The 26,145-nt window shown below is 46.8% G+C and overlaps 1 protein-coding gene across 22 annotated transcripts in view; it reads left to right on the top strand.

Moving 5' to 3' along the window:
* The window catches only part of Fnbp1 (formin binding protein 1), a 125,786-nt gene that overhangs the window by 96,953 nt on the left and 2,688 nt on the right, over window positions 1-26,145 (top strand). The window contains exons 10-17 of one of the 22 annotated variants that reach the window (XM_075985747.1): window positions 194-376; window positions 5,529-5,612; window positions 8,362-8,376; window positions 12,764-12,873; window positions 18,847-18,979; window positions 19,500-19,621; window positions 19,880-20,016; window positions 22,364-22,522. In XM_075985747.1, the coding sequence (XP_075841862.1) occupies window positions 194-376; window positions 5,529-5,612; window positions 8,362-8,376; window positions 12,764-12,873; window positions 18,847-18,979; window positions 19,500-19,621; window positions 19,880-20,016; window positions 22,364-22,522 (943 nt within the window). Of the gene's footprint in view, window positions 1-193; window positions 401-5,528; window positions 5,613-8,361; window positions 8,377-12,763; window positions 12,874-18,846; window positions 18,980-19,499; window positions 19,622-19,876; window positions 20,017-22,363; window positions 25,980-26,145 lie in introns of those variants that run through there. The other 21 variants (XM_075985746.1, XM_075985751.1, XM_075985744.1 and 18 more) reach the window with 21 other exon arrangements.

Raw genomic sequence — 26,145 nt, 5'->3', positions numbered from 1 at the left:
ACTCACTGAGCCTCTCCTTCTTACCCCCTCTTCGTGGAACACATCCTCCATGATTTCTTTTGTACTGTGGCATCGATATTAATGGTTTGTGTTTTACTTGCTTTGGATCTTGAATATGATTTGATGCTTATTTCTGTTTTGTCTTCTCGTTTCTGATTTTTTTTTTCTGTCACCGCTCATCTCTCACGTGTAGCTTGTGTCCCTTTTAACATCCCCCCATCAGCCTCCCCCTCCTCCCCCTGCCTCTGCCTCACCCTCTGCTGTTCCCAACGGCCCCCAGTCTCCCAAGCAGCAAAAGGAACCCCTCTCCCACCGCTTCAACGAGTTCATGACCTCCAAACCCAAAATCCACTGCTTCCGGAGCCTAAAGCGTGGGGTAAGTTCCGCTCTGGAGTCCTGCGTCTCTCGCACTGTGTTGCATGTCTCATTCTGCATAAGTTACTTTGTTTGTGAATGGCCCCAGTGTGTTTTCCTATAACATTTAGAGAGAGAGAAAGCTTGAGCCTAGGCTCCCAGAGAGCCACAGAGCAAAAGAATGGCAGAAAGAAAGGAAGGAACAAAGCAGAGCGGAGGGGTGGGAGGACAAGAAGGTCAGCAGGCCTGAGATTTTGTGCTCTAGTCCATGCTGGAAGTCCATACTTCCCCTTCAAGCCGTTCGTTTCCTCCTTGATCTCACCAACTTTGATCAGGTCTCTGAAACTTGACAGTGGAGACGATGAGGAAGTGGAAATGACTGGACAGTCAGAAAATACGTGCTGACTAATTCCAGACAGTGCAGCGCAGGCTCCGCTGTCCTAAGGAAGCCTCGTGGCAAAGAGGAAGGCAGCCAGGCACACTGGTTCCCTTGTGAAGTTCAGGGATGGTGATAAAGTATCTCTCAACCCGAAAGGGCTGAACTCTGCGCAGGTCGAGCAGTCCAAATCCAAACTCAAACATCCAAAGTGTTTTGAACGCCATCATGACACCGTGAGAGGAAAATTCCACACCTGACCTCGTGTGGGGTGTTATGGCCATAACACAGCACCAGGCTGTGGGCGTGGCCAGAGGTAGATGTTTCCCTGAGACCTGGGCTCCATCTCTGAAACACAGATACCAGAAGCATGATCAAATTACATGTTCAAAAAACACACAGAAGCCAGGCAGAGGGAGTGCACACCTTTAATCGCAGCCCTTGGGAGGCAGAGGCAGGTGGATCTCTGAGTTTGAGGCCACTTAGTCTACAGAGTGAGTTCCAGGACAGCCAGGACTGTTAAACAGAGAAACCCTGTCTCAAAACACCGAAACCAAGACCAAAAAGACTATATAAAACATGTGAGTTTCAAATTTAAATTTGGATCTCATTCTATCTACACAGATCTCCCCATAAAGTCTGAAGCATTTGTGGCCCTGAACATTCTTTCAAGAGTCACTAAACCTGCATCTCTTTGCAAAGGGACAGGCACAACAGCAGTGACATTTACCAAGGCCGCCCCCATTTTGTTCTGAGCTCTCTTTGCAGCAAAGTATGCGAAGAGAAGCCATGGTGCCAGAGAGTCTGCTCACACGGTCTGAGAGTCTGTGGCACCAGTGGGAAAAATTCTTAGAACACACTTGATGTTAAGACTCAAATTTGAAATCAGGTGTGATGTTGCACACCCGTCCTCCGAGGATCAGAAGTTCAAAGCCATCCTTGGCTACATAACAGGTTCCAAGCTATCCTGGCCTATATGAGATTATGTTCAAAACAAACAAACAAACAAATAACAAGCCACCCAGTTTGCAGGACGAGATTGTGTGAGTAAATCACACCTAAAACCCTACAGGAATCAGGACAGTCATCCCACATAGATAGCAGCTGAGCTCTCCCAAGTGAAACTAAAGGATAGGTCTCTTGAGCCTCCTCCAGTTGTCTGTACCATAAGCGTCTGGGCAGGGTGTGGAGGCTCACACCTGTAATCCCAGCACGTGGAAGGCTGAGGGCAGGAAAATGCTAGATTTAATGCTAGCTTGGGATACATGTCTCATTCCAGTCTAGCCTGGGATGAAAAGTGAGACCCTGCCCCAAACAAACAAAAGACCTGAAGCCTGGTGGTCAGTGCTTGCCCCCCTGCAGTTCTGTTGTTTGGTCCACCCGTGGAGTTTCCCTGCAAATGTGGCAGGCTGCCTTACTCCTGGGGTCACCAGGCAGCTGAGAAGTGACACACTTATTTTTCCTTCTCTCTCTCTTTCTCCCCCCACCTCTTTCTCTATCTCTGTTTCTCTCTTTTTCTTTCTTTCAAGATAGGGTGTCTCTACACTACATAGCCCTAGCTATCCTAAAACTCACTCTGTAGACCAGGCCAGCCTTGAACTCAGAGGCATCTGCCTGCCTCTGCTGGAATTAAAGGCGTGAGCAGCCACTCCCAATCTGTGACACTTGTTTCTATGTGATGCCCAGAAGCTAAGTTACCCCTAGAGCTGAAGTTGGGTACCAGACCTTGGGCTGGTAAGCAGCATGATCTGGCAAAGACAGGCCCAGTGTTCCTCATGAATGGAAAGTGTTGTGTTTCCTGCTCCAACATCCCCTGGCATAGGAAGAGATTCCTAACCTGAGCTAATCCGATGAGCATTTGTCTCAAGTCCATCTGCTGGTAAATTCCTGTGCTAAAAGACTTCATTTCATAGGCTCAGCCTCCCGGTCCATGGCTAAGCTCAGCACTCCAGAGGCTGAAGCATGATTGCCCCTAAACTAAGATCAGCCCGGGCTTCATAATGGGATCCCATTTCAGAAGAACAGAAATCTGCGGGGGATATGGCTCTGCTGTAGAGTGCTTGCCTAGCATGCAACCCCGGCACACCATAAAACATGATACGGTGGTGAGTGCCACTAAGATCGGAAGTTCAAAGGTCATACTTGGCTGCAGAGCAAGTTTGAGGCCAGTGTAGGGTATGTGGGATCCTGTCTCAAAAATAAAATAATAATGGCTCAGCAGCTAAAAGTGCTTGGAGCTGAGTCCTGACAACCTGAGTTCAGTCCCTAGGACAGAAGCAGTGAAAGGGGAGAACCCAGTCCCCAAAGCTGCCCACTGCCCTCCATGTGCACACAATAAATAAATAAATAAAATAGATGAGTAAATAAAAAAATAGTAGGGTCCAAACATCAAGGTTGAAGGAAGGAAGGATGCATTTGAAAGAATTATTTTTGCTTTAAGCAACTTAGTATATCAAGTTAAAGCTCAGAAGTTTGGGCTGGTGCAGTGGTTCAGCCTAACAACCTCCATGGTGGAAGGAGAGAAGCAGCTCCTACAAGTTGTCCTCTGACCTCCACGTTCACGCCTTGGTACTCGAATGCGCACATATACACTGGATAAATAAATGTGATCATTTTTTTATTATCAAATTTAATTTCCTAAAACTGTCAGGAGAGCCACTGTCAGCAGGCAGAGTAGCTTCAGAAGTGGGCGATAGATCGTGCTGAGCTCTGTTGTTGGGACTGGCTGAGCAATCGGCAGCTTCTTGGCTTGATTTTTGCGGGCTTTTAGAACTCCACTCTTCATCAGAGAACGTCCACGGATGTAACCAGGGTGAGCCGGGCTGAGTCAGTTCCATCGTGTTACCACACAGTCACTCGTGTTTATGAACATCTGCATCTGTCTGTCAGGCGCTCACGGAGAAATGTGTCAGGTGTTCTCACAGCCATCATCTGTTTGCACCTCTGGTCCTGATGCTGCATCACACGGTCTACCGCTCATCCATGGTCTCTGTGTCTGTGTTCAGGGTGTCCACTGAGTGTGTAGGCAGAGAATGCCTGCGTTCAATTAGTACAAGAAAAGATGGTTTAAGTCTGATTTAAAGGAAGTTTTTTTAAAAAAAATCAGCAAAATGAATTTTATTTCTTACTCCTCAAATCTATGCTTAGCAAATTCCTTTTAATGGAAACGTTCCTGGATGGTAAGTGCCTTCTCCCAGTGACAAGCGGCCTGCTAGAAGCTTCGACACTGAAGGGCATGGAGAATAGTTGTGCCTCCATCGCTTGTGATGAGCCCTTAGGATCGGAGCTGATGTTTTTTCTTACGGTTTACGGGAGAGGGTGGGAAGGGAGGAAGGAAAGGGGGAACATTAAGCCTTTGAAAACATCACAAACCAAAGTCTGGGGAATTAGACCAGGTTATTCAGCAGCGTCCGTGTGGGAGGCGCTGGGGCCATGATGAGTGGGAATGGAGTCCTTGCTTCCATTTTGCTTTCTCTTGCGCTGGAACTTGAGAGGGCCACTCCTGAGCAGAGGCACTCAAGGGAGGATTCCGGGAGAATAACTGTAACCGTGGTGTGTCTTGTTTTGTTTTGATCAGGTGTTTGTTTGTTTGTTTGTTTTTTGAGACAGGGTTTCTCTGTGGCTTTGGAGCCTGTCCTGGAACTAGCTCTGTAGACCAGGCTGGTCTCGAACTCACAGAGATCCGCCTGCCTCTGCCTCCCGAGTGCTGGGATTAAAGGTGTGCGCCACACCATCGCCTGGCGGTCAGGTGTTTTCATTTTATTTTTTGTCTGTGTGTTTTGCTTGTGTGCATGTCTGTGCACCACTTGTATGCCTAGCACCTTCAGAGTTCAGAAGAGGGCGTGGATACCCTGGAACTAGAGTTAGCTATGGCTGTGAGTCACCGTGTGGGTGCTGGGAATCGAACCCAGATCCTGCCCAAGAGCAGCAAGTGCTTCTAACCATTGAACCATCTGTCCTGTACTCTGTAGTGTGTCTTTTAATTTCATTTCACATTGCACAGCCTTCAGAGTTGAATTCTAAGTATCTGGTTTAATTACCAGAGTGTGGAAATTGTGTGAAACCATTTCTTTCTTTTTCTTTATTCTTTTCTGAGACAACGCCACCACACCTGACTCAATGTGCAAATATTTCTTAGCATAGCTTGGTTTACTTCTGAATAATTAAATAAGATTAAATATTTTGGATTTTTTGTTGTAGGCTATTTTCTGGGGGTATTTACAGAGAGTCTACACTGACAGACTTTAGTATTCCATCTTTACATGAGTAAAAAAGATTAAAGTAGAGAGAGTATCCTCAGAGCTGGGTGTGGATGCACACACCTGTGATCCCAGCCCCTAGGAGGTAGAAACTGGAGGGTCAAGAGTTTGAGGCCAGTGTGAGCTGTATGAGAGGAAAACCAAAGAGGAATGGGGGAGATAGAGATGAATGGATGGATGATAGATAGATGTTTGATGATAGACTGATTGATTGAGATATAGAGATATAGAGGTGATAGATTGATAGATATGTGCCCAGGTAGATAGATGGATAGATGGACGAATGATAGATGGATAGGTAGATAAAAACGTGTCCTGAGCTTGACTATACAAAGGCTAATTCTATTGTCTTAAACAGAGATTTCCTTTCGCCTAGGAAAAGCAGTTGTCTAGATGATCCCTCCTGTATTTTAACGTTAACCTTAGGAAATGCCACCAAAGCAGAGCAAGACATTCTGGAAATCCGTTGTTGTGTGTCACGTTATGAATGTGCGGTTCCTTTTTTTAATCTTCCTTGTTTTCTTGCTGACTGTTGGCAGACTCAGTCTTTGTGTTATCACAGAGAGCTCATGAAGAGGACTCTAGGGAAGCCCACGCATGCCTTCGAGGCTAGGGCCTATGTTGTAAGTCTGCCTGTGCTGCAAGAATGCAGTCACAGCCAAGCCACTAACCCCTTGGACAGCGCCAAGACTGGGGACACAGGTGCAGCTGTAACACTTCCATCCCACTGAACAAAATTCCAAACTGAGACAACTGCACCCCAGGGCAAGGAGGGGGTCTTAGGGTATAAGTCCAAAAGCTATTTTATCCCTCAACTTGCATAGAGAAACCCAGGCTCCCTGATAGACGTCCAATGCCCCAGTGACATCCACTGAGTGGGCTCACTGTCAGAATGCCCCTTTTTTGTCTTAGTTCTGGTAAAATCTTTAAGAAGCCTGCAACTGCCACCTGAAATGTCTGTGGTGTCCCTGGGTATGAGTTTATGGCAGAGATTTACCCATAAAACCCAGCTGCAGAACGTAGTCACCGGAAAGAGACAGTTTATGGCATGACGATATGACCTTGCTGGGATCCACATCGGTGTGTGCAGCCAGTGGGTTCCTAGGGAGTCGTGCCTTGAGCTTGGAGAACAAAAACTCAAGGAGGCATGAGCAGAGAGGGTCCCAGTAGATTTCACCAAGGCGTATGTGCTTAGGCACTTACCGTCCCCTTTCTTTGCGCTTGAGGTTAGTAGCTGTGACCATCCAATGACACACGGACGAGCTGGCTCTGTGTTATTGATGCTTGCTTCTCCCAGAGCCCCTGACTGTTGCCTGAAGCTGATGGTGTCTGTTCACACACTCCATGAGGCCTTTGCCTTTATTCTACGAGAAGACTTGCTTACTAATCGGAAGTGACCTAATTGACTGGCTTAAGACCTATAACCTGAAAATGCTTACTCGTGTTTAAAAACGAATTCCACACATCGCGGTGGCACCTCCGGAAGGTGGTCTGTCACCGCCCACTTCAGAAAAACGGAATTTGAGGGTTTTGGTGTTTCCAAAAACCAAGTGCAAGATTTAGTATTTCCTGTTTCTATTGGAGCAGATGCCCAGTTTTAATCACTTGGGTTTTTTTTAAGATTTATTTACTTATTTTATGTGTGTATGTTCTTGTCTGCATGTACATCTGCACACCAGAAAGAAGGCATTGGATCTCATGACAGTTATGAGATGGTTGTGAGCCACCATGTGGGTGTTGGGAATTGAACTCAGGCCCGTTCTCTTAACCGCTGAGCCATTTCTTCAGCCCCTAATCACTTGTTCTTATTTTGAAATGGTAACCTTTTATTGCTTCACAAATTTGGTTCTAGGAGATTTCGGTTCTAATCTCCAATCATGAAAGGGAGCCCTATAGAGAGTAAATAGTGAGTCAGATTTTTGGAATTCGCAATAAGACTGCGTGAGGAAATACTAGTGTGCGCTAGCGTGCTTCATGGGGGCCGTCTCCTGCTCTACACCGTGAGTGTGGTCTGTCTGAAGGCGAGCTCGGCTTGTGAGGGACAATCTGTGCGGGAGCTCCAGGAGGTTCAACAATTCATGGGCATGGCCTGTGCAGACTTTTGAAAAGCTGTCTGGTCAATCTCTTCCTTCCGTGTGGGAACTGTGTCTTTAAAAGGCAATTGCCTATTTACAAAGAAGTGTTGACCTTATTTATTTATTTGTTTGTTTGTTTTGGGACAGGATTTGTGTAATCTAGGCTGGCCTGGAACTCAACTGTGTAGACCAGGCCTCTGCTTCCCGAGTGTGAGCCACCAAACCTGGCTAGAAGTATCAACTGTGAATAACCTTAAGAATGGAAAAGTACAAACGCTGGCTGAGAAATTTTAACCCCTCTCTATGCAGCATAAAAATCCAAGTGTGGTTTCTTTGACATTTTGTCCTCTGGGTATGTCTGTACCCTGCTATCAGTTACTAGGGCCCTCTGCATTGCTAGAGACCAAGTCCGTGTCCTGTGCTGAACTCTCCCTAGTGGGTCTTACAGAATCTTGTTTCTGTTTCGTTGCCCTCTTTTGGCCTCTGCAGACGCCATACTCACTATGTTTTTTGTTTGGTTGGTTTTGGTTTTTCAAGACAGGGTTTCCCTGTGTAACTGTCCTGTCTGTCCTGGAACTCGTTTTGTAGACCATGCTGGTCTGGAACTCACAGAGATCCACCTGCCTCTGCCTCCCAAGTGCTGGGATTAAAGACGTGCATCACCACACCTGACAAAATAAAAAGAAAAATACTATTAAAAAGTTAAAAAGCACCCATGTGAGAGGGTGTGTAGGGGAGCGTGCTGGTGACCCCAGCACTCAGGAGCAGAGGAGAAGCCTTCCTGAAAATGTAAGGCCATCCCAGCCACTGCTGACCATCGGGTAATCCTGTCTCAAAACTAAAATTTTTAAAAGGATCTGCCTAGATGTCCTGGGGGAGATGCGGTGAACAAAGTGCCGTGCGGTTCTCTTCCTTTCAGGGTCCTTGTGTGTCACTGCTGTGCCTGGCAGAGTTAGGGTCCTGGGTTCTGTTCTCAGCACCACCTCAGGTCACCCTCCCCAGCAAGCTGGTTCTCACGGGCGGCCAGTGGGGGCGGCAGTGCAGGGTCAGGAGGGCTCTCCACTCACACTTTGTCGTGGCTCTGGCTCCCAAGCCACCTAAGATGTTTCTGTATGACCAGCCCCTCCTGTGAACTTTTGCACAGATCTGCCCTGGCCATTTTCACAAGCTGGCAGGTGAGCTGATGTTGCGAGTCCTGTGGGACTGGCCAAGTGCCCCCTCTTCTGACCTGTGTTTTTTTTCTCTCTCTCTCTCCTTCTCTCTTCCTGTTTGTTACCTCTTCAATTTTTCCGTGAAGCTTTCTCTCAAGCTGGTAAGCATAAAGTCCCCCGTGCATGTCCCTAGTCTAATTGGGGTTTGGTGTGTGTTATAGATGCTATGCCCTGGGCACCCTGCCTCCAATATTAACTGCTCACATTCGACTTCCCTTCGGGCGCTTTTGTTGGTGTTTATTTGACCTCTGGATGTGTGACTGTCTTATTCACTAAGAAAATTAATACTTAACGTGATTTGGTTCTCCTTGCTGTGGGGGCCTTATGACTATGCCAAGTATTAATCTACTGTTGATATTCATCAGAATGTAAATGTCAGAAATTGGGGAATGTTCCTACTGGGTCGATTTAAATAGATGGAAGGTACTTCTTCCTGGGAACCACTAAAGGAGACACTTGGGAGACCGAGGCAGGAGGTTCTCTGTGAGTTTGGGGCCAGTCTGGTCTACATAATGAGTTCCAGGCCAGCCAGGGCTACAAGAAGAAACCCTGTCTTAAAAACAAAACAGAACAACCAACCAAACTAACAAAAAACAAAACGAAACAAAAAAGCACAAAACACACACACAAAAAAACCAAAACAAAAAAAAAACCCTAGGAGCCTGAAGGAGACACTTGGGTGTGTATCACGCCTGTAGTGACTACTCAGGTTTTTGGTAGGAAAAACCGACAGGAACTGAGACCTCCTGAGGACCTGCGTAGGTCTCTGGATGCCTTGAGTAAAGGTGAGTTCAGAGGCCACAGGTCCTCTGATGGACAAAGGGAAGCCCTTTGTCCACCCTTGCTTGAGCTGTCTGCCTAATGTCTGTGTCTTGCTTTTCCTTCACGGTGTAGCCCTAGAGTAATTGTTCAATTTGTTAAAGGAAAATCCTAACCAACATAACCCACTATGCTGTGAGAATGAATAAGGACTGGGAACATGGATCCTTTCAGAATACATACACACCCTTCACTAGCTCAGGAGTAAGCTGTTGCTTCTGTGCCGTTCTTTGAAGTCAATGAAAAAGCGAAACACTGGGAGCTAGAGAGAAGCTCGGTGGGTAAGAGCGCTTGCCCTTACAAGCATACGGACTCGAGTTTAGATTCCCAGGAAGGTTCCCCTTCAGTGGCACCATCTCAAAAGCCAGGTCATCCCAGCACTGAGGGGTGGAGAGAGGTGAGCTCCAGAGGTGCACTGGACAGCCAGCCTCACTGAAAAGCCAGTCTCAAGGCTGTAAGCTAGAGAGAGGGAAGACAATCTGACTTCCTGCTTGGGTGACACCTTAGTATATGCACATCCACAAACACACACAGAGTGTTGGATAGGAAATGGGTTTATCTGTAAAAGCAAATATCTCAAGAACCTGTTTCCACCCAGGACTTATGTCCAGGGGCAATTTAGGTGCCGCCCTGAGAGGAAGCAAGGCTGAATGTGGAGCCATTTAACCTGGGTGTGTGTGACCACACCTTCCATGGCTGGTTCCACCATTCTGCAAACTGGGCTATTCCAGTCACGTCAGAGACACCCTTACTGACTCAGAGCTAGAAACAAGAGCCCCATCTCCACAAAATGAGTCACACGCCAGAGCTTTGAGAAAATGTAAACTTCAAAAGCCTAATTGGGTGAGACGCCCTTTCTACTGATCCTAAGTTTATATGAGAAGCTACTGACTTGGATCGCCATAGCAACCAAGGTTTGAGGCTTTTCCAGTGACTTGTTTTCAAATAACAGTGGTATTTGAATAGCGAGGGTAGCCGTTGACGGGACCTGGCTGGTCACTTGTTGCTTTATCAGTTGGAGATAACGTGTAGATCAGCTAGGCTATTCTGTCGGTTGTCAGTAGTAACCAGTGCTGTCTCTGCTGTGGCTAGTTATGGGCCACCAGCCCAGAGTGTTCCTTACAGGTGTCTCTGCCATTTAGATGCCATCCAAGCCTCACACCTGTTCTACATACACTCAAAAGATCCAGGTCATTGCTGAGCCAGCCACGTTCAAGCACAGGCAGTCTCTGCCACTTCTGTCCCAGACACTGCAGCCACACCCTTTCCATCACCACAGACAGGGCTAGAGGGCCCTCTGGCCACTGACAGATTGCCTAGCTTCCACAGGCCAGTGACTTGTATTGAATTTTGTTACATCCCAGATTTTAAAAACAAGCAAACAAACACCTCCCGAAATCTCAGCCGGGAAGATAGATCTAAAGGTGAAAGTGTTTGTAAGCCTAACAGGAGAGCTTGAGTCTAAATTTCCAGAGCTGATGTAAAAACCCCATGCCCAGCGTGCATGTCCGCAAGACCAGTGCCCCGTTGGGAGATAGAGCATGCAATAGAGAAACTTACTCTGTCCAAACAAGGGAAGATAAGAACCCCTGGGGGGGTGTTTTCCTGTACGTGTGCAATCTCAATCTAGAAAACAAGTATCAGGGTCGTCAAGATGGCTGGGGGCAGGGGTGCTTGGTGCTAAGCCCCGCTAAGCCCCCATGGCCTGAGTTCCATTCCAGAAACACACATGGTTGAAAGATGGAGCTGACTCCCACAGGTTGTATAGTAAATAATAATTGTGAAGACAGGTTTCCCTCCCAGCCCAACACCTGAACAGAGGGACCAGAAAGATAGACACGGAGATTTTCAAATAGCACACACCAGAGAAGGAAACCGCCTCAGCCTCCGTCATACTGAGGGACCCGCTTGCTTGGCTTGGAGACAGGAATGTCACCCGCCCTCTCTCCCCTCGACCAGCACGCACACTCAGGATGGGGCTCTGATCTCCATTTGGCCCAAGAGGCAAATATTTGCTGACTCGTGTTCTTCCCAGCCCATCCATCTTCCTCATAATCGGCCTACAAGCTTCTGTCACAAGTCCCTGAGTGAGCCACTTGGCAAACCCCAGTGGATTCCGGAATCACATTCCCTGGGCCCCCTTTCTTCTCGCCCCCAAGTCAATCTCACCCTTGTTTGAAAAGAATTGAGGTTTTCAAGTAAAATCTCTCTTGTAAAATCTCTCCTGGCTTTCGCTGGGCCTGTTGAATGCGTCTCATTCTTTATGAAAACGACCTCACTTGAGGAAAAGCTCTTGGCACTACAGTGAAGCCATGGCTCTCCAGCAAGGAGGCAGTCTTTGGAAGGAGACCAACTCCTGGTGTCTCCTACTGAAGGCACATGGACAAAGGCAAGAGTGCAGTGGGATTTCCAGAGAGCTCAGCCAGGTGTGGCGGCTCCTGTCTGCAGTCCTGGCGCTCAGGAGGCCGAGCCTGAAGGACTGCTTCAACTCGAAGGCCAAGCTGGTCCGCATAGCAAGTACCAGACCAAGCCAGTGCTAAAAACTGGAAGTGTGGGGGGGTAGGGTGAGGGGCTGGAGAGATGGCTCGGCAGATAGGAGAATGCATTGCTCTTGCAAAGGACCCAAGTTCCCAACGCCCACATTGTATGGCTCACCACCACCTACCTGTACCTTGTTCCAGGAAAATCTGATGCCCTCTTCTGGACTCTGCTGGCACGCATCCCACATGTCCACGTGTGCGCGCGCACAATTTTAAAATAAAATCTTTTAAATTGGGGCAGCGGACCAGGAGCCAGATGTGGTGGTTCACACCTATAATGCCAGTACCTGGAAAACCATGTCACCGAGAGTTTGAGACTGTAACCTGGGGCAAAATGCTTGGGTAGTGTGCATAGGCCCCAGGTTTAGCTTTGCAGGAAAGGGGGTGGTAAAACACTCCTGACCATAAAAGTAGAGGAGGTTGGTTTTGTTCACTGGGAAGTAATTTTGAGGGACCAGAAACATCAGAAGGGGATGACATGGGTTTGTTTTGTTTGGTTTTTGCTTTTTCTTTTCGAGACAGGGTTTCTCTGTAGCTTTGGAGCCTATCATGGAACTCGCTCTGTAAACCAGGCTGGACTTGAACTCACAGAGATCCACTTGTCTCTGCCTCCCAAGTGCTGGGATTAAAGGCGTGCGCCACCAATGCCCCACCCGCTCACATCCTTAAAGGAAAGTGACGGGCACCTGTCATTTCCCACGGCTGGGAAATCTGCCTCAGCCTTGAGAGGAGAGACTGGAAGAAATACTTCAGCTAAGGAAGGAGCAGAGGTTCAGGCACAATGTTCACAACAACTGGACTATATTACAGAAGCGCCAGCTTCCTACTCTTCAGGAACGGGTGGGAATAGTCAGAAGATGCAAATGTTTCTGGGCTGCCTCCATCTCTCCTCCCCGGAGTGTGGTTGCTCCTGGCCTTTGCTGCAGTGCTCTGGTCCTCGTAGATGACAGGCAGCGGTTGGCGGGACTTCTGAGTTTTGCATGTATTTGATTTTCACGGCTCAGCTGGTGTGGCGGGAAAGCATAGCTGGTTGTGGGAAGCCTCTGCAGGTCTGCAGGCTCGGTTTGCCGCCTCCTGCCCAGGAACACCTCAAGGCTTTCTGGCTTCTTACTTATGTTTGTGTCTGCAGGGTGCCACACCAGAAGACTTCAGCAACCTCCCGCCTGAGCAGAGAAGGAAAAAGCTGCAGCAGAAAGTGGATGATCTCAATAAAGAGATCCAAAAGGAGACGGATCAGAGGTAGGATAGATCAGTGTGCCCTGTCGAACCACCCAAACTTATGGAAAGAGGAAATCTGAAAATAGTTGCGTGTGTGTGTGTGTGCGCACACACACACACACACACACGCACGCACACACACACAGTACTTTAAAGGCCAGAAGAGGGTGTCAGAACTCTTGTAACTGGAGTTAGTGGCAGTTGTGAGCCACCAGATATGGGTGTTGGGCACCAGACTTCAGTCCCTATGATAAAGCAGTACGTATTCTTACATTTTATCGTCTCTCCGGCCTTACAATGGATAGGAAGGCGTTATTTTGGCAGGTGTTTTGTCTGTTTTCTCATTGTGCACTAGGTTTCTCATTAGAGGTTGTATTTTGAGATAAATATAGATTTTTTTTTCTATCTGGGTTTTTTATTTTTTATTGATTTTTGTTGAGTAGATTTATGTTTTTATTTTTTTGTTTTTTTTTTTTTCGAGACAGGGTTTCTCTGTGGCTTTGGAGCCTGTCCTGGAACTAGCTCTGTAGACCAGGCTGGTCTCGAACTCACAGAGATCCGCCTGCCTCTGCCTCCCGAGTGCTGGGATTAAAGGCGTGCGCCGCCATCGCCTGGCTATGTTTTTAAAAAAGGAAAAAAGAAGTCAGGCAGTGGTGGCACAAACCTTTAATCCCAACACTCAGGAGGCAGAGGCAGGTGGATCTCTGTGAGTTCGAGGCCAGCCTGGTCTACAAGAGTTAGTTCCAGGCCAGGCTCCAAAGCAACAGTGAAACCCTGTCTCAAAAAAAAAAAAAAAAAAGGAGAAAAGAATTACTATCTCTTTGGGACTTGGAGACCTTGTTTTGTTTATGGGCTGTGCTGGGGTGGATTCAGGGCCTCTGTATGTATACTAGGCAGTTGTTCTACTACTGAATCACAGTACACATTAAAACATGAAAATCAGCCAGGCGGTGAAGGGCACACACCTGTAATCCCAGCACTCGGGAGGCAGAGGCAGGTGGATCTCTGAGTTCGAGGACAACCTGGTTCTAGGTGAGTCCTAGGGCAGCAAGGGCTACACAGAAAGACCCCATCTAGAAAAACTGAGTTAAACAAACAAAAAAACAGAAGTGAGTTAACTGAGGCACCCCTTCATGAAATTTGGGAGGAGCAAGCAGGTTAAGGTCATCATAGACAGGAGAGAGCAGCTGTGTGGTTGGAGTCTGAGGCAGGAGGGTTGCTGACCAGTGAGGCCAGCCTGCAATGTAGAGTGGGCCCAGTGTCCAAACAGAAGCAAGGAAGGCAGGCAGGGCTCAGTGGTTAAGAGTGTGTGTTCCTTTTGAAAAGGATCTGGATTCTGTTCTCAGAACCACACCAGGTGATACCAGCTCACAGAGGGGCTGATGCCGCTGGCCGCAGAGAGCATTCACACTCATGTGCACACACATTCTCCACACCTCACCAAAAATAATGAAAATAACTTGTTTTTAAAAAGAAAAAAAAGCTGGGCAGTATTGGCACACTCCTTTAATCCCAGCACTTGGGAGGCAGAGGCCGTCCCATCCCTGTGTATTCAAGACCAGCCTGGTCTGCAGAGCAAGTTTCAGGACAACCAGGGCTACACAGAGAAACCCTGTCTTGAAAAACCAAGAGAAAATAATGCTGTTCAAAGAGAATCTACAGACACAAAAGTCTGGTTCCTTAAAGACTTCAGTAAAATGAGGACTGGGAAGATAGATCAGTGGGAAAAGTGCCTCTCGTGCAAGCGTGAAGAACTGAGTTCTGATCCCCAGTGCCCGTGTAAAAGCCAGGCACAGCCGTGCAGGTCTGTAACCCCATTGCTGGCCAGCTGGTGAGAGATCCTGTCTCAAAAAACAAGGGGAGTGGCTAGAGCAAGGGCTCCACACTTAGACTCCCTTGCTGTGTAATCAGACTGGGGTTCAGATTCCAGCACCCACAAAACATGCCCAGCACCCCACAAACATCTCTAACCCAAGCTCCCCAGTGGGCATAGGTGGAGGGATCTCTGTGGTTACCTCAGAGGAATAGGTAAGGAATGAAGAAGATACGCTTACCGCTGTGGCCTCTGTACTCACACAGGCATGCTCACCTGCACACTCACACACATGTAAATGGAGGTGGAGCATTCCTCTTCCAACCACCTAGTCCCAGATAATCACACAAATGCTTATATTAATCATAAAACACTCAGCCTATAGCTCAGGCTTACTACTAACCAGATTTTACCCATTTCTGTTAATCTCTATTTTACCACATGGCTCATAACTTTGCTTGTCCTCTAGCATCTTGCTTCCCTAACAGCTGGCTCATCTCTCCCTGACTCCTCCCATCTTCCTCTCTGCTTTCCTGCCTAGTCATAGTCTTCCTTGCTGTAGGCCAAGTTAGCTTTATTATCAACCAATTAGAGTAATACATAGTCGCAGTGTACAGAAGGATTATCCTACAGCATTTCCCCCTTTCCGCCTAATCAAAAAGGAAGATTTTAACTCTAACATAGTAAAATTAGATTTAACAAAACAGTTATCAAGTAAGAATTACAGGTACAATATCTAGTCTATTTGTATTTGACAAAACTAGAAAAAAAATATTTAATTATCCTATCTTAGTGAGTTTAAAATTTTATATCAAATTTATCTTTTATCATAACTAAGAAAAACTGTAACTATAATTGTCTAGTCTTCAACTCCATCAAAGATCTGAGAAGAAAATAATATTACCTGAGTAAGCAGAAAGTGTAGGCAAGCAACTTCCAAAAAATATGAGAAATGACAGAAACAGTTGGCTGCCTGGACAGTCACCCAGGGTTCCTCTATAGCCCTGGGGCATCCAACGCTGGCTCACAGACTTTCCTGTGAAGCAGAGGATTTTGAAGAACTGTCATCTGCCCTACTTTGTCTTGGCAAAGTTTGACAGTGGCCTTTCTTGCTTCCTGCTAGTCCCGTTTGGACAGTATCTCTCAGCAATTGAGGCAAGGGCAGTTTCTTCGCCCCTATGGCTAGCTTTTGCCACAAAGAGGACAGACTCCATAGGGAGTTTCTTTGATGGCCATCATCTTTTCTGGAGTACATTGGTGCTGCCAGGAGCTGATGTGTCTCACTGTCATGAAAAGTCTAAGTTAGGGCTGGAGAGATGGCTCAGAGGTTAAGAGCACTGACTGCTCTTCCAGAGGTCCTAAATTCAATTCCCAGCAACCACATGGTGACTCACAGCCATCTGTAATGAGATCTGGTGCCCTCTTCTAGCCCACAGACAAACATGCAGGCAGAACACTATATACATAATGAATAAATAAAAAAAGTCTAAGTTATTAAAACATTTTAAATGTCATATTCTGTAAGTCTTTGAAGTGTTTGAAGATTACTCTCTATTTGAAATTTATCTTAGTATATCTAGAAAACTTAACATGACTGTAAGTTCAACTATAATAGATGACTAACTGTATTTTTGTAATTCTGTATTATTAATTATACATTACTTTTTTTTTTGGTTTTTCGAGACAGGGTTTCTCTGTGGCTTTGGAGCCTGTCCTGGAACTAGCTCTGTAGACCAGGCTGGTCTTGAACTCACAGAGATCTGCCTGCCTCTGCCTCCCAAGTGCTGGGATTAAAGGCGTGTGCCACCATCGCCCGGCTATACATTACATTTTAAATTAAGCTGTATAAACACAATACTTTAAACAAGAATAGAGATATATATAGTATAACAAATTAACTTTAAATTTATATTAATAAACTAAAATCCATACCAATGTAAAATAATTTGAGATTAACTGTTGTTTTTTATATTAAAGTAGATTCAATAATCTACTCTCCCCCCCCCCATTATTTCTATATCACATCTATATCATATTTCCCTTTCTTCTTTCTTTTTCTTGGATATTTTGGGAATTTGGGTATAGTTCTCTAGACTCTTTCCTGGTGATCTTTGAGGGACCCTAAGAAAATTTAGAATTATGGTCAAGTCCTGACTGGAGTATTATGTGAGGCTGGATCATCTCAGCCAGCATCCTTGAGCTGTTTTGGATGCAGAACTCAGAGGAAACTAACAAAGATGCTCTGAAACATTGGATCATCTGGGCCATCCGTTCCCATCAGAGATTTTTCATTGGGTCTTCTTCAATCAAACACAATTTTTCTTAACCCAGAATGAATCCACAGCCTCTCATTTCCTGTGGAAATAAAAGCAGAACCTCTTTCCGAAAGTAACATATCTTTTGACTTAAATTTTGAAGTCAAGATATTTTTAAAACATATAAGTTAGCTAATCTAGCAGCTTTCATAATCAGACATCTCTCAGCAGCTGTTTGCTCACTAATAGTCAAAACAATCCAAAGACAGCACAATGGTATAAATAATCCAGATTCTCTGTTTGTTGTCCATCTGTATTACTCTATTCCCTTTTTTAAGACTTTATCATTTTAGCTAGGCGGTGCTGGCACACACCTTTAATCCTAGCTCTTGGGAGGCAGAGACAGGTGGATCTCTGTGAGTTCAAGGCCAGCCTGGTCTACAAAATGAGTTCCAGGACAGCTAAAACTGTTTCACAGAGAAACCCTGTCTAAAAAAAAAAAAGACTTTATTATTTTAAAAATCATTTTTTTTAAGCTATGGCTGTTTCTACCCTTTCTCATCTCTCTCCCAAGCATACACATATTTTTTCAAACACACTGTGATCTGTTCTGAGATCTTTTTGTCTGAATCTGTCTTTACTGTGTCTCTCTAACCCTTTTTGTCTGCATGAGCAAAAGGCCCTAAACCCGCCCACGGCTGGGAGACCCCTCCCTGAACTGTGGCCCATGTGAGGCTGGGAATCCACCATGCTGCAACTCAGGCCCTCTCACCATGGCCCGTGTCAGAGACATGAACTATGAAGCTGCTCTTGGCTCTGATTTTGTGTGTTTAGAATCTTTTTTTTTGTTGTTTTTTTGTTTTGTTTTGTTTTTGTTTTTTGATTTTCGAGACAGGGTTTCTCTGTAGCTTTTGGTTCCTGTCCTGGAACTAGCTCTTCTAGACCAGGCTGGCCTCAAACTCACAGAGATTAGAATCGTTTTTAAGCTTTGTTAGGTCTTCTGTGTAAATTCTGGCCCCACGTTGAAGCACCGTATGCAAACAGAGGTGGTGCTTTCCTGTCATGCACACAAAAAACAAACGTGTAGATAAATACCTCTTTTAAAGAAAAGGAGTAGGTAGACAAGAGATAGATGAATGTGACCTGCATGTGCACACACAACACACATAAATGTACACACACACACACACACACACACACACACACACACGAGTAAAATCAGTGAACTTATAGTAGGAGCTGCAGGCCGCTTCCCGCCGCCCGGCTCCTGCATGGCTAGCTTTACACCCGAAATAACAACACACAAATTGTATTCTTTTAAACACTGCCTGGCCCATTAGTTTCAGCCTCTTATTGGCTAACTCTCACATCTTGCTTTAACACATATTTAGTAATCTGTGTAGCACCACAAGGTGGTGACTTACCAGGAAGGATCTTAACCCACATCCATCTTGGAGAGGAGAGCTATAGCATCTGTTTGACCCTGCTTTCTTTCTCCCAGAATTCTGTTCTGTCTATTCCGCCTGCCTAATTTTCTGTTCTATCAGAGTGCAAAGGCAGTTTCTTTATTAACCAATGAAAGTAACACATAGACAAATGACCCTCCTCCATCATGAAGTTTTGAAAAAATTGGTCAGAAGAAACTGTAAGGAGAAAAGGCGTGATCTCACTATATAGCCCAGGCTAGCCTCCAATTTGAGCTCCTCCTGCCTTGGCCTCCTGAGTGCTGGGATTACTAGTGTGTGTCACCAAGTCAGAAGGATAATGGATATTAATAACTATTATTAGTTTTTCAGAGCAATACTGATAAGAGGGGATGGGAGGCCTTTCATAGCCAATGGGGGGGTTGTTAAGGGCTTTTCAGTCAGAAAGAAACCCCTATTGGCTCTGTCCTCAGTCCCCATGTTGTCCTTATTCCTTTCTCAGGGACGCTATCACTAAAATGAAAGACGTGTACCTAAAGAACCCTCAGATGGGAGACCCGGCCAGCTTGGACCACAAACTTGCTGAAGTCACCCAGAACATAGAGAGACTGCGGCTGGAGACACAGAAGTTTGAGGTGTGGGAAACAGGAGCTAAGGAAGGGGCAGCAAGGGGAAGGGTGCCTCTGGGCAGGCACCCGAGGAGACCCCCACCCCCACCCATCAGTGGTCTCTGTGATGGCAGTGTTGGCCTATGTCCCTGGAGAGGGAAACCACCCTACTGACATGCCTCGGGCTGTGGGGTTTCCCTGGGTGACCTCAGAGCCACGGGATTGAGTCAGAAGGAAGGATAGAGCAATTTATCTGTGGTTGCAGGGCTGCCCAAGAGTGTAGCCCAGTGGTGCCTACTTTCTGCCATGTGGAATGATTGGTAAATCTGGTAAGCAAGGGCCTCCCTCCCCCTCCCCCAGCTTTGCAGGGGGATGAAGCGGTTGCCTAGGAGCACCACCTGCATAGCCAGCCAGTGCAGGCTCTGAGACATCAACCAGGTCTTCCAACATCAGCTTTAAGTGACTCCAGCCCTAAGCTAAGGCCTGACAGTTCATGGTTGAGCCTAGGCTAGCCCAGGTCCAAGTCTTCTGTGGTTTTTGCTTCCAGGCCTGGCTGGCTGAGGTGGAGGGCAGACTCCCAGCACGGAGTGAGCAGGCACGCCGGCAGAGTGGGATGTATGACGGTCAGACACACCAGACAGTCACTAACTGCGCCCAGGACCGGGAGAGGTACAGTACCTGTAGGGCCCCGTCTCTGGCAGAGGGGCCATCTGGCTTTGTACTTACTTCTAAGTTCTGAATCTCTCATGAACACAAGGCAAGAGCGTCTGTTTCCATCACCTCTCATTCTGCCCCCATGAAAATATCTCAGCTTACCATCCAACATGGGCTGACAATCTGAGGTGGCATTGCCCCATGGTGGTGCGGGCAGAACCACGTCTCCAGGTTGGTCGCTATAGTTGCTGTATGTCTTCCTCTCTTGAGCAGCCCAGATGGTAGTTACACAGAAGAGCAAAGCCAGGAGAGCGAGCTCAAGGTGCTGGCCACAGATTTTGATGATGAATTTGATGATGAGGAGCCACTTCCTGCCATAGGGACCTGCAAGGCCCTCTACACATTTGAAGGTACTGCTGCCCAGGGGAGATCTTCCGCCTTCCTAAACTGACTAGGAGACCCCTCTCTCCCAGAGATCAGGACTCTCTTTATCTCTCTCCTTCTTTCTCATACATACAGTAAAATTAAAGAAGACAATTATTTATTTTATGTGAATGAGTGTTTTGCCTACATGTGTGTCTGTGAACCATGTTAGTGCCCAAGGCCAGAAGAGAGCGTCAGATCCTCCGGAACTGGAGTCACAGGTGGTTGTGAGTCACCGCATGAGTACTGGGAACAGAATCCCAGTCCTCTGCAAGAACAGCCAGTGCTCTTCCCCCACTCCGGAACTCACTCTGTGGACCAGGCTGGACTTGAACTCACAGAGATCTCTGCCTCCCAAGTGCTGGGATTAAAAACATGCACCACCACCACCTGGTGTAGCCAGTGTTCTTAACTGCTGAGCCATCTCTCCAGCCCCAGTAAAAGAATCTTTAAATAAATAAATAAGATGGAAAATCGATAATAATCAACCTGACATCAACCGCTGCCCACCATACACTACACACTCACTATCACACACATACATACACATACACACATCACACACTCACAGTCTCTCACATACAGTTATACATACACACTAACACACACACACACACACACGGAAAGTAGACTACCTGGTTGAAAAAAGGAAGAGTTAGTTAGTTCTTCCTCCACCTGCACTGAGGATGGTGTTTAAGCTGTCGGCAGGCATGCCATTGTCCCGTGTGTGGGATCAGCCAGGACACAGGGTGGACCGTCAGCATCATGCCTCTGTCCTGTGTGCCTAGACACAGTGCCACCCAGAGTTACAGAGGATGCAGAATAAGTCAGGGTTCAGGGAAATAAATCGTCAATGAAGCTTTGCTTTGTGTCACGCCACCTCGCACACAGACACACACAGTGACCCTGCTGTGACGGTTCCCCAAACCATTTGTCTCCTCCCTATTTCATTCTGTGGCTGTGATGAAATACCCTGACAGAGAGCCACTCAGAGGAAAAGGCGTTTATGTTAGCTCAGGGCTCCAGATCCCAGTCCATCACAGCAGGGAGCCAAGACAGACCTGAAACTGCGCTCACACCCACTGCCAAGAGATGAAGGCTCCGCCAAGCTTCTTTACACAGCAGTGAACTTTCAGGTGCCGCCCGCTTTCAGGCTAGGCCTTCCCGCATCATGTTGTAAGACAGACACCCGAAAGCCCAACAGTGGTGGCGTGGTGCACACCTTTAATCCTAGCACTCGGGAAGCAGAGGCAGGCAGATTTCTTAGTCTGAGGCCAGTCTGGTCTACAGAGTGAGTTCCAGGACAGCCAAAAGCTACACAGGAAAACCCTGTCTTGGAGAAAAAAGAAAAAAAAAATCTCCCATAGACACACCCACAGGCCACCGTGCTGCATAGTTCTTCACTGACCTCTTCCCAGACGACTTTAGGTTGTATCAACCTGACAGAACTAACCATCATACAATCCCAAAGCTGATCTAGAGGTTTGGCTCTGACTTTTAAATGACCTTAGAGAACTTTAAAAAGGGGGGGGGGGGCTGAAGAGATGGCTCCACAGTAAAGAGCACTGATTGCTCTTTCAGAGGACTGGATTCAATTCCCAGAACCCTCATGACAGCTCACGACTGTCTGTACCTCCAGTTCCAGGGGACCCAACACCCTCCTCCTCACACAGACATACAGACATGCATGCAGGCAAAATACCAATATATATATATATATATATATATATATATATATATATATATATCACGTATGTATATGTGTGTATATATATATATATGAAGAAGAACAAGAACTGTCTTGGGGCCTTGACTAAGGAGAAGACAGAGCTGTATTGTGACTGACATGACTTAGCAAAGAGAAGGAGAGCCAAGGCCAGCGACATGGCTGATCCTTGGGTGCTCAGAGATGCCGTGGGACAGAACAGTAGGAGGAGTGTCCCAGTGAACCCAGATCTCCTAGGCTACATTTCCAGGGGCTAGGGACATCAAGGGGACAGTCCTAGAGGCAGTAAGAAAAGTAGAACCTTGACTTCAGAAAGTGCCAGAAGGGGAAAGAGATGAGGGCCCTGCTAGAAGGCGCTGTGGAAGCTGAGGGAGGACACCCCCCTCCCCACCTCTGCCCCAGGAGAAACCCTGAGAGGAGCAGAGACTCACCCGGGCTTCTGGGGAGGTGTGGACGGTCTCAGAGGACCTAAGGAAGGAAAACACATGGCAGTGCGGAGGACCAAGGGGACATACTCCATACTGATCTCATCCCGCTTCTACCTACACCATTGCAAGGGCCCTTCCAGCCTCGCCCGAGAGACCTCACCTCTCCCTTTACCTCTTCAGGTCAGAATGAAGGCACCATATCCGTGGTGGAAGGAGAGATGCTGAGTGTGATCGAGGAGGACAAGGGCGATGGGTGGACTCGCATCCGCAGAAATGAAGACGAGGAGGGCTATGTCCCTACTTCCTACGTCGAAGTCTATTTAGACAAAAACGCCAAAGGTGCTAAGACTTATATTTAATCCACTTAAAACAAATACAAAAACCCTTAAAAGCATTGGAGTTGTCTCTCCCAACCGCTTTGGCTGCCATAGGCCTTCAAGAGGCCAGCAGAGAGCAAGTGATACAGACACTCGGGGAACTGGGGGCATCTCGTGCCTGAGTTTGCTTGTCCCCCTTGGCTGTGTGCAGAGCTGCCCCGGCCTGCTTACAACTGTGTTGTCTGAAATCTCATCAGTGTTTCCATTCCTTTCAACAAAAATATGTAGATTTTTAAAATGTGTGGTGGTGGTTCATACCTATAATCCCAGCACTCAGGAGGCTGAGTAAGGAGCATCCCACCGAGTTTCAGGCTAGCCTGGGCTACACAGTAAGACTCAGTAGAAATTAAGTAAATGAACGTTAACATTTGTTATTTCATCAATGGAACTGAGAAATGTCTCCCAGCCCTTTAGTAAAGATGATAACATTTTCTTAGTGCCCATGCCGAGTGTCCTTACAGTTGCTGCTCAGGCCCTTTTGTTGTCTGAGTGTCCCAAACAACCAAGATATGTCCAGAAAGGTGTGCTCCTTGAGCGATTTAACTTTGACATGACATGACAGTCTTCTGGCTCCACCCGGCGGCCTCAGTCGATGGTGGGGTGCCTTCAAGCTGGTGAGGCAGGTGTATAGCAGCTAGTCGCCCAACACCCTGGGGTTGTGATGTTTCCATACTAGGTTCTATTCCTGCCAGAAGGTTTGCCATGAGCAGAACCTGGTGTACCACTGCACGCAACAACCCCTGCAAGTCCCTTTTTTTTTTTGGTTTTTTTTTTTTTTTTAGAGACAGGGTTTCTCTGTGGCTTTGGAGCCTGTCCTGGAACTAGCTCTGTAGACCAGGCTGGTCTCGAACTCACAGAGATCCGCCTGCCTCTGCCTCCCGAGTGCTGGGATTAAAGGCATGCGCCACCATCGCCCGGCCCCTGCAAGTCCCTTTTTAAGAGGAAGTTTTTTTTTTTTTTTAATCTTTGGCAACTATAAGACCCAAAGTTTGAACTTCCTAGGCATCATTTGTGGTTTCTGGCACATTTGATCTGGCTAACTACAGTCAGAATAAAATAAACAGTCTCCGTGTTCTAAAGGAATCTGGGCCATGCGGGAATTTGCATTTTTAAGTCAGTGCTGATACTGGAGGGGAGAGAGTGGGATTGGTGATATCCAGAAGTGGTCCAGGACTGAACTGTGTCCATCATGACCTCAAGGTCACCAGGGAGCTGCATCCGTCCACATCTGATCCTTTTGTTGTTGTTGTTGTTGGAGACAGGGTTTCTCTGTGTATTTCTGACCATCCTGGAACACACATTCTGTAGTCCAGCCTGGCCTTGAATTCAGAGACCCACCTGCCTCTACCTCCCAAGTGCTGGGATAAAAGCATGTGCCACCACCGCCTGGCTCACATCTGGTCCTTCCTGTTTGACTTTGGAAATTATTTACATCTTATTAAGCACAAAATAGATCTTTGCCTCTATATTAGGGGCTCATTTTAATAAGCTGTTTTGTTTGTTTGTTTGTTTGTTTTTAATGTGGTTGGGGATGGGATCGGGCCGTGTGCTCGCTGGCAGATTCACTACCACTGAGTTGTAGCCCCTGCAATGACTCTAAAAGTGACAGCTATACCTCTGTCTGGGCTCAGGATCCTGAAACAGTTTCAAGATTCTGGCAATGATTTCTCCTGAATTTCATAAGGGCCTGTGAAGTGTCATTGAGCAAGCTGTACTTACCAACTGCCTGGCTCTTAAAGACTTTTTTAATTTTTTTTTTTTTTTTTAGCCAGTGTCTTGCTATTAGCCAGTGTCTTGCTATGGAACCCAGGCTAGCCTTGAACTCTGTCTCCCTGTCTCAGTCTTGTGATTGCTACGCTAAAGACAGTATTTTGAAGTAGTGATGGGCTCTTGGTAGTTACAAAGGTGGCACAAAGGGTCCCATGCCCTCTCCAAGGCCCCAGCAGCCATACCTCACAGTCTAGTACAGTCTCAGAAATAGGAAGCTGGCCCAGCCCACGTGACCTTCAGTGCACATTAATTTTGTAATTCGTGTTTCTTGTGAGTAACTTTCGCTGTCACAGTGTATTCAAAGTCAATCATCCCAGGGCCCCTTCAGGTGAACAGCTTGCTGGGTGAAATGGAGGGGTTTCCCTTGTGTAAGTTGGGGTGGTCACAGTTTTAAGTGTGTGTTGCTAAACCGAACCCTAGCATCCTAACACGAACGGGCCCAACACTGTCTGCGCTGAGTGATACTGCATAGCTCCTGCCTCCTTAGTGGTAATGATAGAAATTCCTCCTATAGTCTGCTGTCCGAAAAGGGAGATTGGAGGTGTGGTTAGGGGAAGATGGCTCAGCAGAGACAGGCATCTGTCCCCAAGCCTGGGTCTCACGTGGCTGAAGCAAAGGACCACCTCCCAAGAGTTGACCTCTGACTTTCCTATGCCATGACACATGTGCTTACCCACACAAAGCAAGCACAACTCAGTGTAAGAAACCAGAGAGCAGGGTGGTGGGGGCACACGCCTGTAACCCCAGCCAGATCTCTGTGAGGGCTACATAGTGAGACCTTGTCTCAAAACAACAGAAAATAAATAAATAAATGCATAGAGGGAGAGATGAGCTGTCTGTAGCTTTTTCCTGTTATTTGGAAGGTATATCTGAGATTAACAGTCACCTGGGAGCTATCCCCAGCCTGGGGGCAGGTATCCTACCTAGCCTCTCCCAAACCTTGTTCCCCATGCCCTAAACCCCTACAAGTCCAGTTGCTGCTCCCCAACTCCCAAGAATTCAAAGCAGCTCTTGGATTTTTTTGGGAGGGGGGTTCCAAACAGGACCTGGAACTTGCTCTGTAAACCAGGCCGGCCTCAAACGCAGAGACCTGCCTGCCTCTGCCTCCGGGATTAAAGGTGTGTGCCCGCCACTGCCCAGCTGCACCTTCTGGATTTTTATAAAATAATGCCAGGGCACTTTCTGTGTATGTGTGTGGTATCTATGACATACTTAATCATTGCCAATTCCTAGATTACTCTGAGTCTCGTGGGGTAATGTTGCTTTTTACATCACCTTCGTTGAACACGCCCATAATCCTGCCCCGCAGGGGATATTTGTATATATTGCAATTTGAAAACTAAACAGATTCTTTGAACAGTGTTGTTTTAGTCTTTTACCTATCTGATTTATTTGTTATTCTTCTGCCTAACCACTTTTTGTTTTTATAACTATTGGGGAGGCCCGAGGACTCTTGCACTGTAGCTAGGTCCGGCTGGCTGCTGCGCACTTGAGTTTATTGTAAAACCCTGGGTTCTGAGTAAGTTGTTTGAATACAGCTGTCATGGTTGTTTCTTTCTATTCTCATCCTAAGAGAAAAGAATCTGCCTGTCATCCTCCAGTTGTGCCCTCGTATCTGCCTCTCTAATAAATGTTATTATTTTTTCTTGGTGCTGTGTATTTTAAGTGATTTTTCTCTTTTTCGAGACCATTGCTCTCTGTGTTAAGTGTGTAACTCTCTCACCTCTGGTACTGAGGAATTTTCCAGCCAAATGCTTTTTTGTTTTTCCAAATAATTCTGCCTCCCTGCTCTTATCCCTCCTGTCCTCAGGGCTG

The sequence above is a fragment of the Microtus pennsylvanicus genome, chromosome 9 (assembly GCF_037038515.1).
Source record: "Microtus pennsylvanicus isolate mMicPen1 chromosome 9, mMicPen1.hap1, whole genome shotgun sequence".
In the NCBI taxonomy this organism is placed as follows: Eukaryota; Metazoa; Chordata; class Mammalia; order Rodentia; family Cricetidae; genus Microtus; species Microtus pennsylvanicus.
This window is presented reverse-complemented; position numbering and strand designations above follow the sequence as displayed.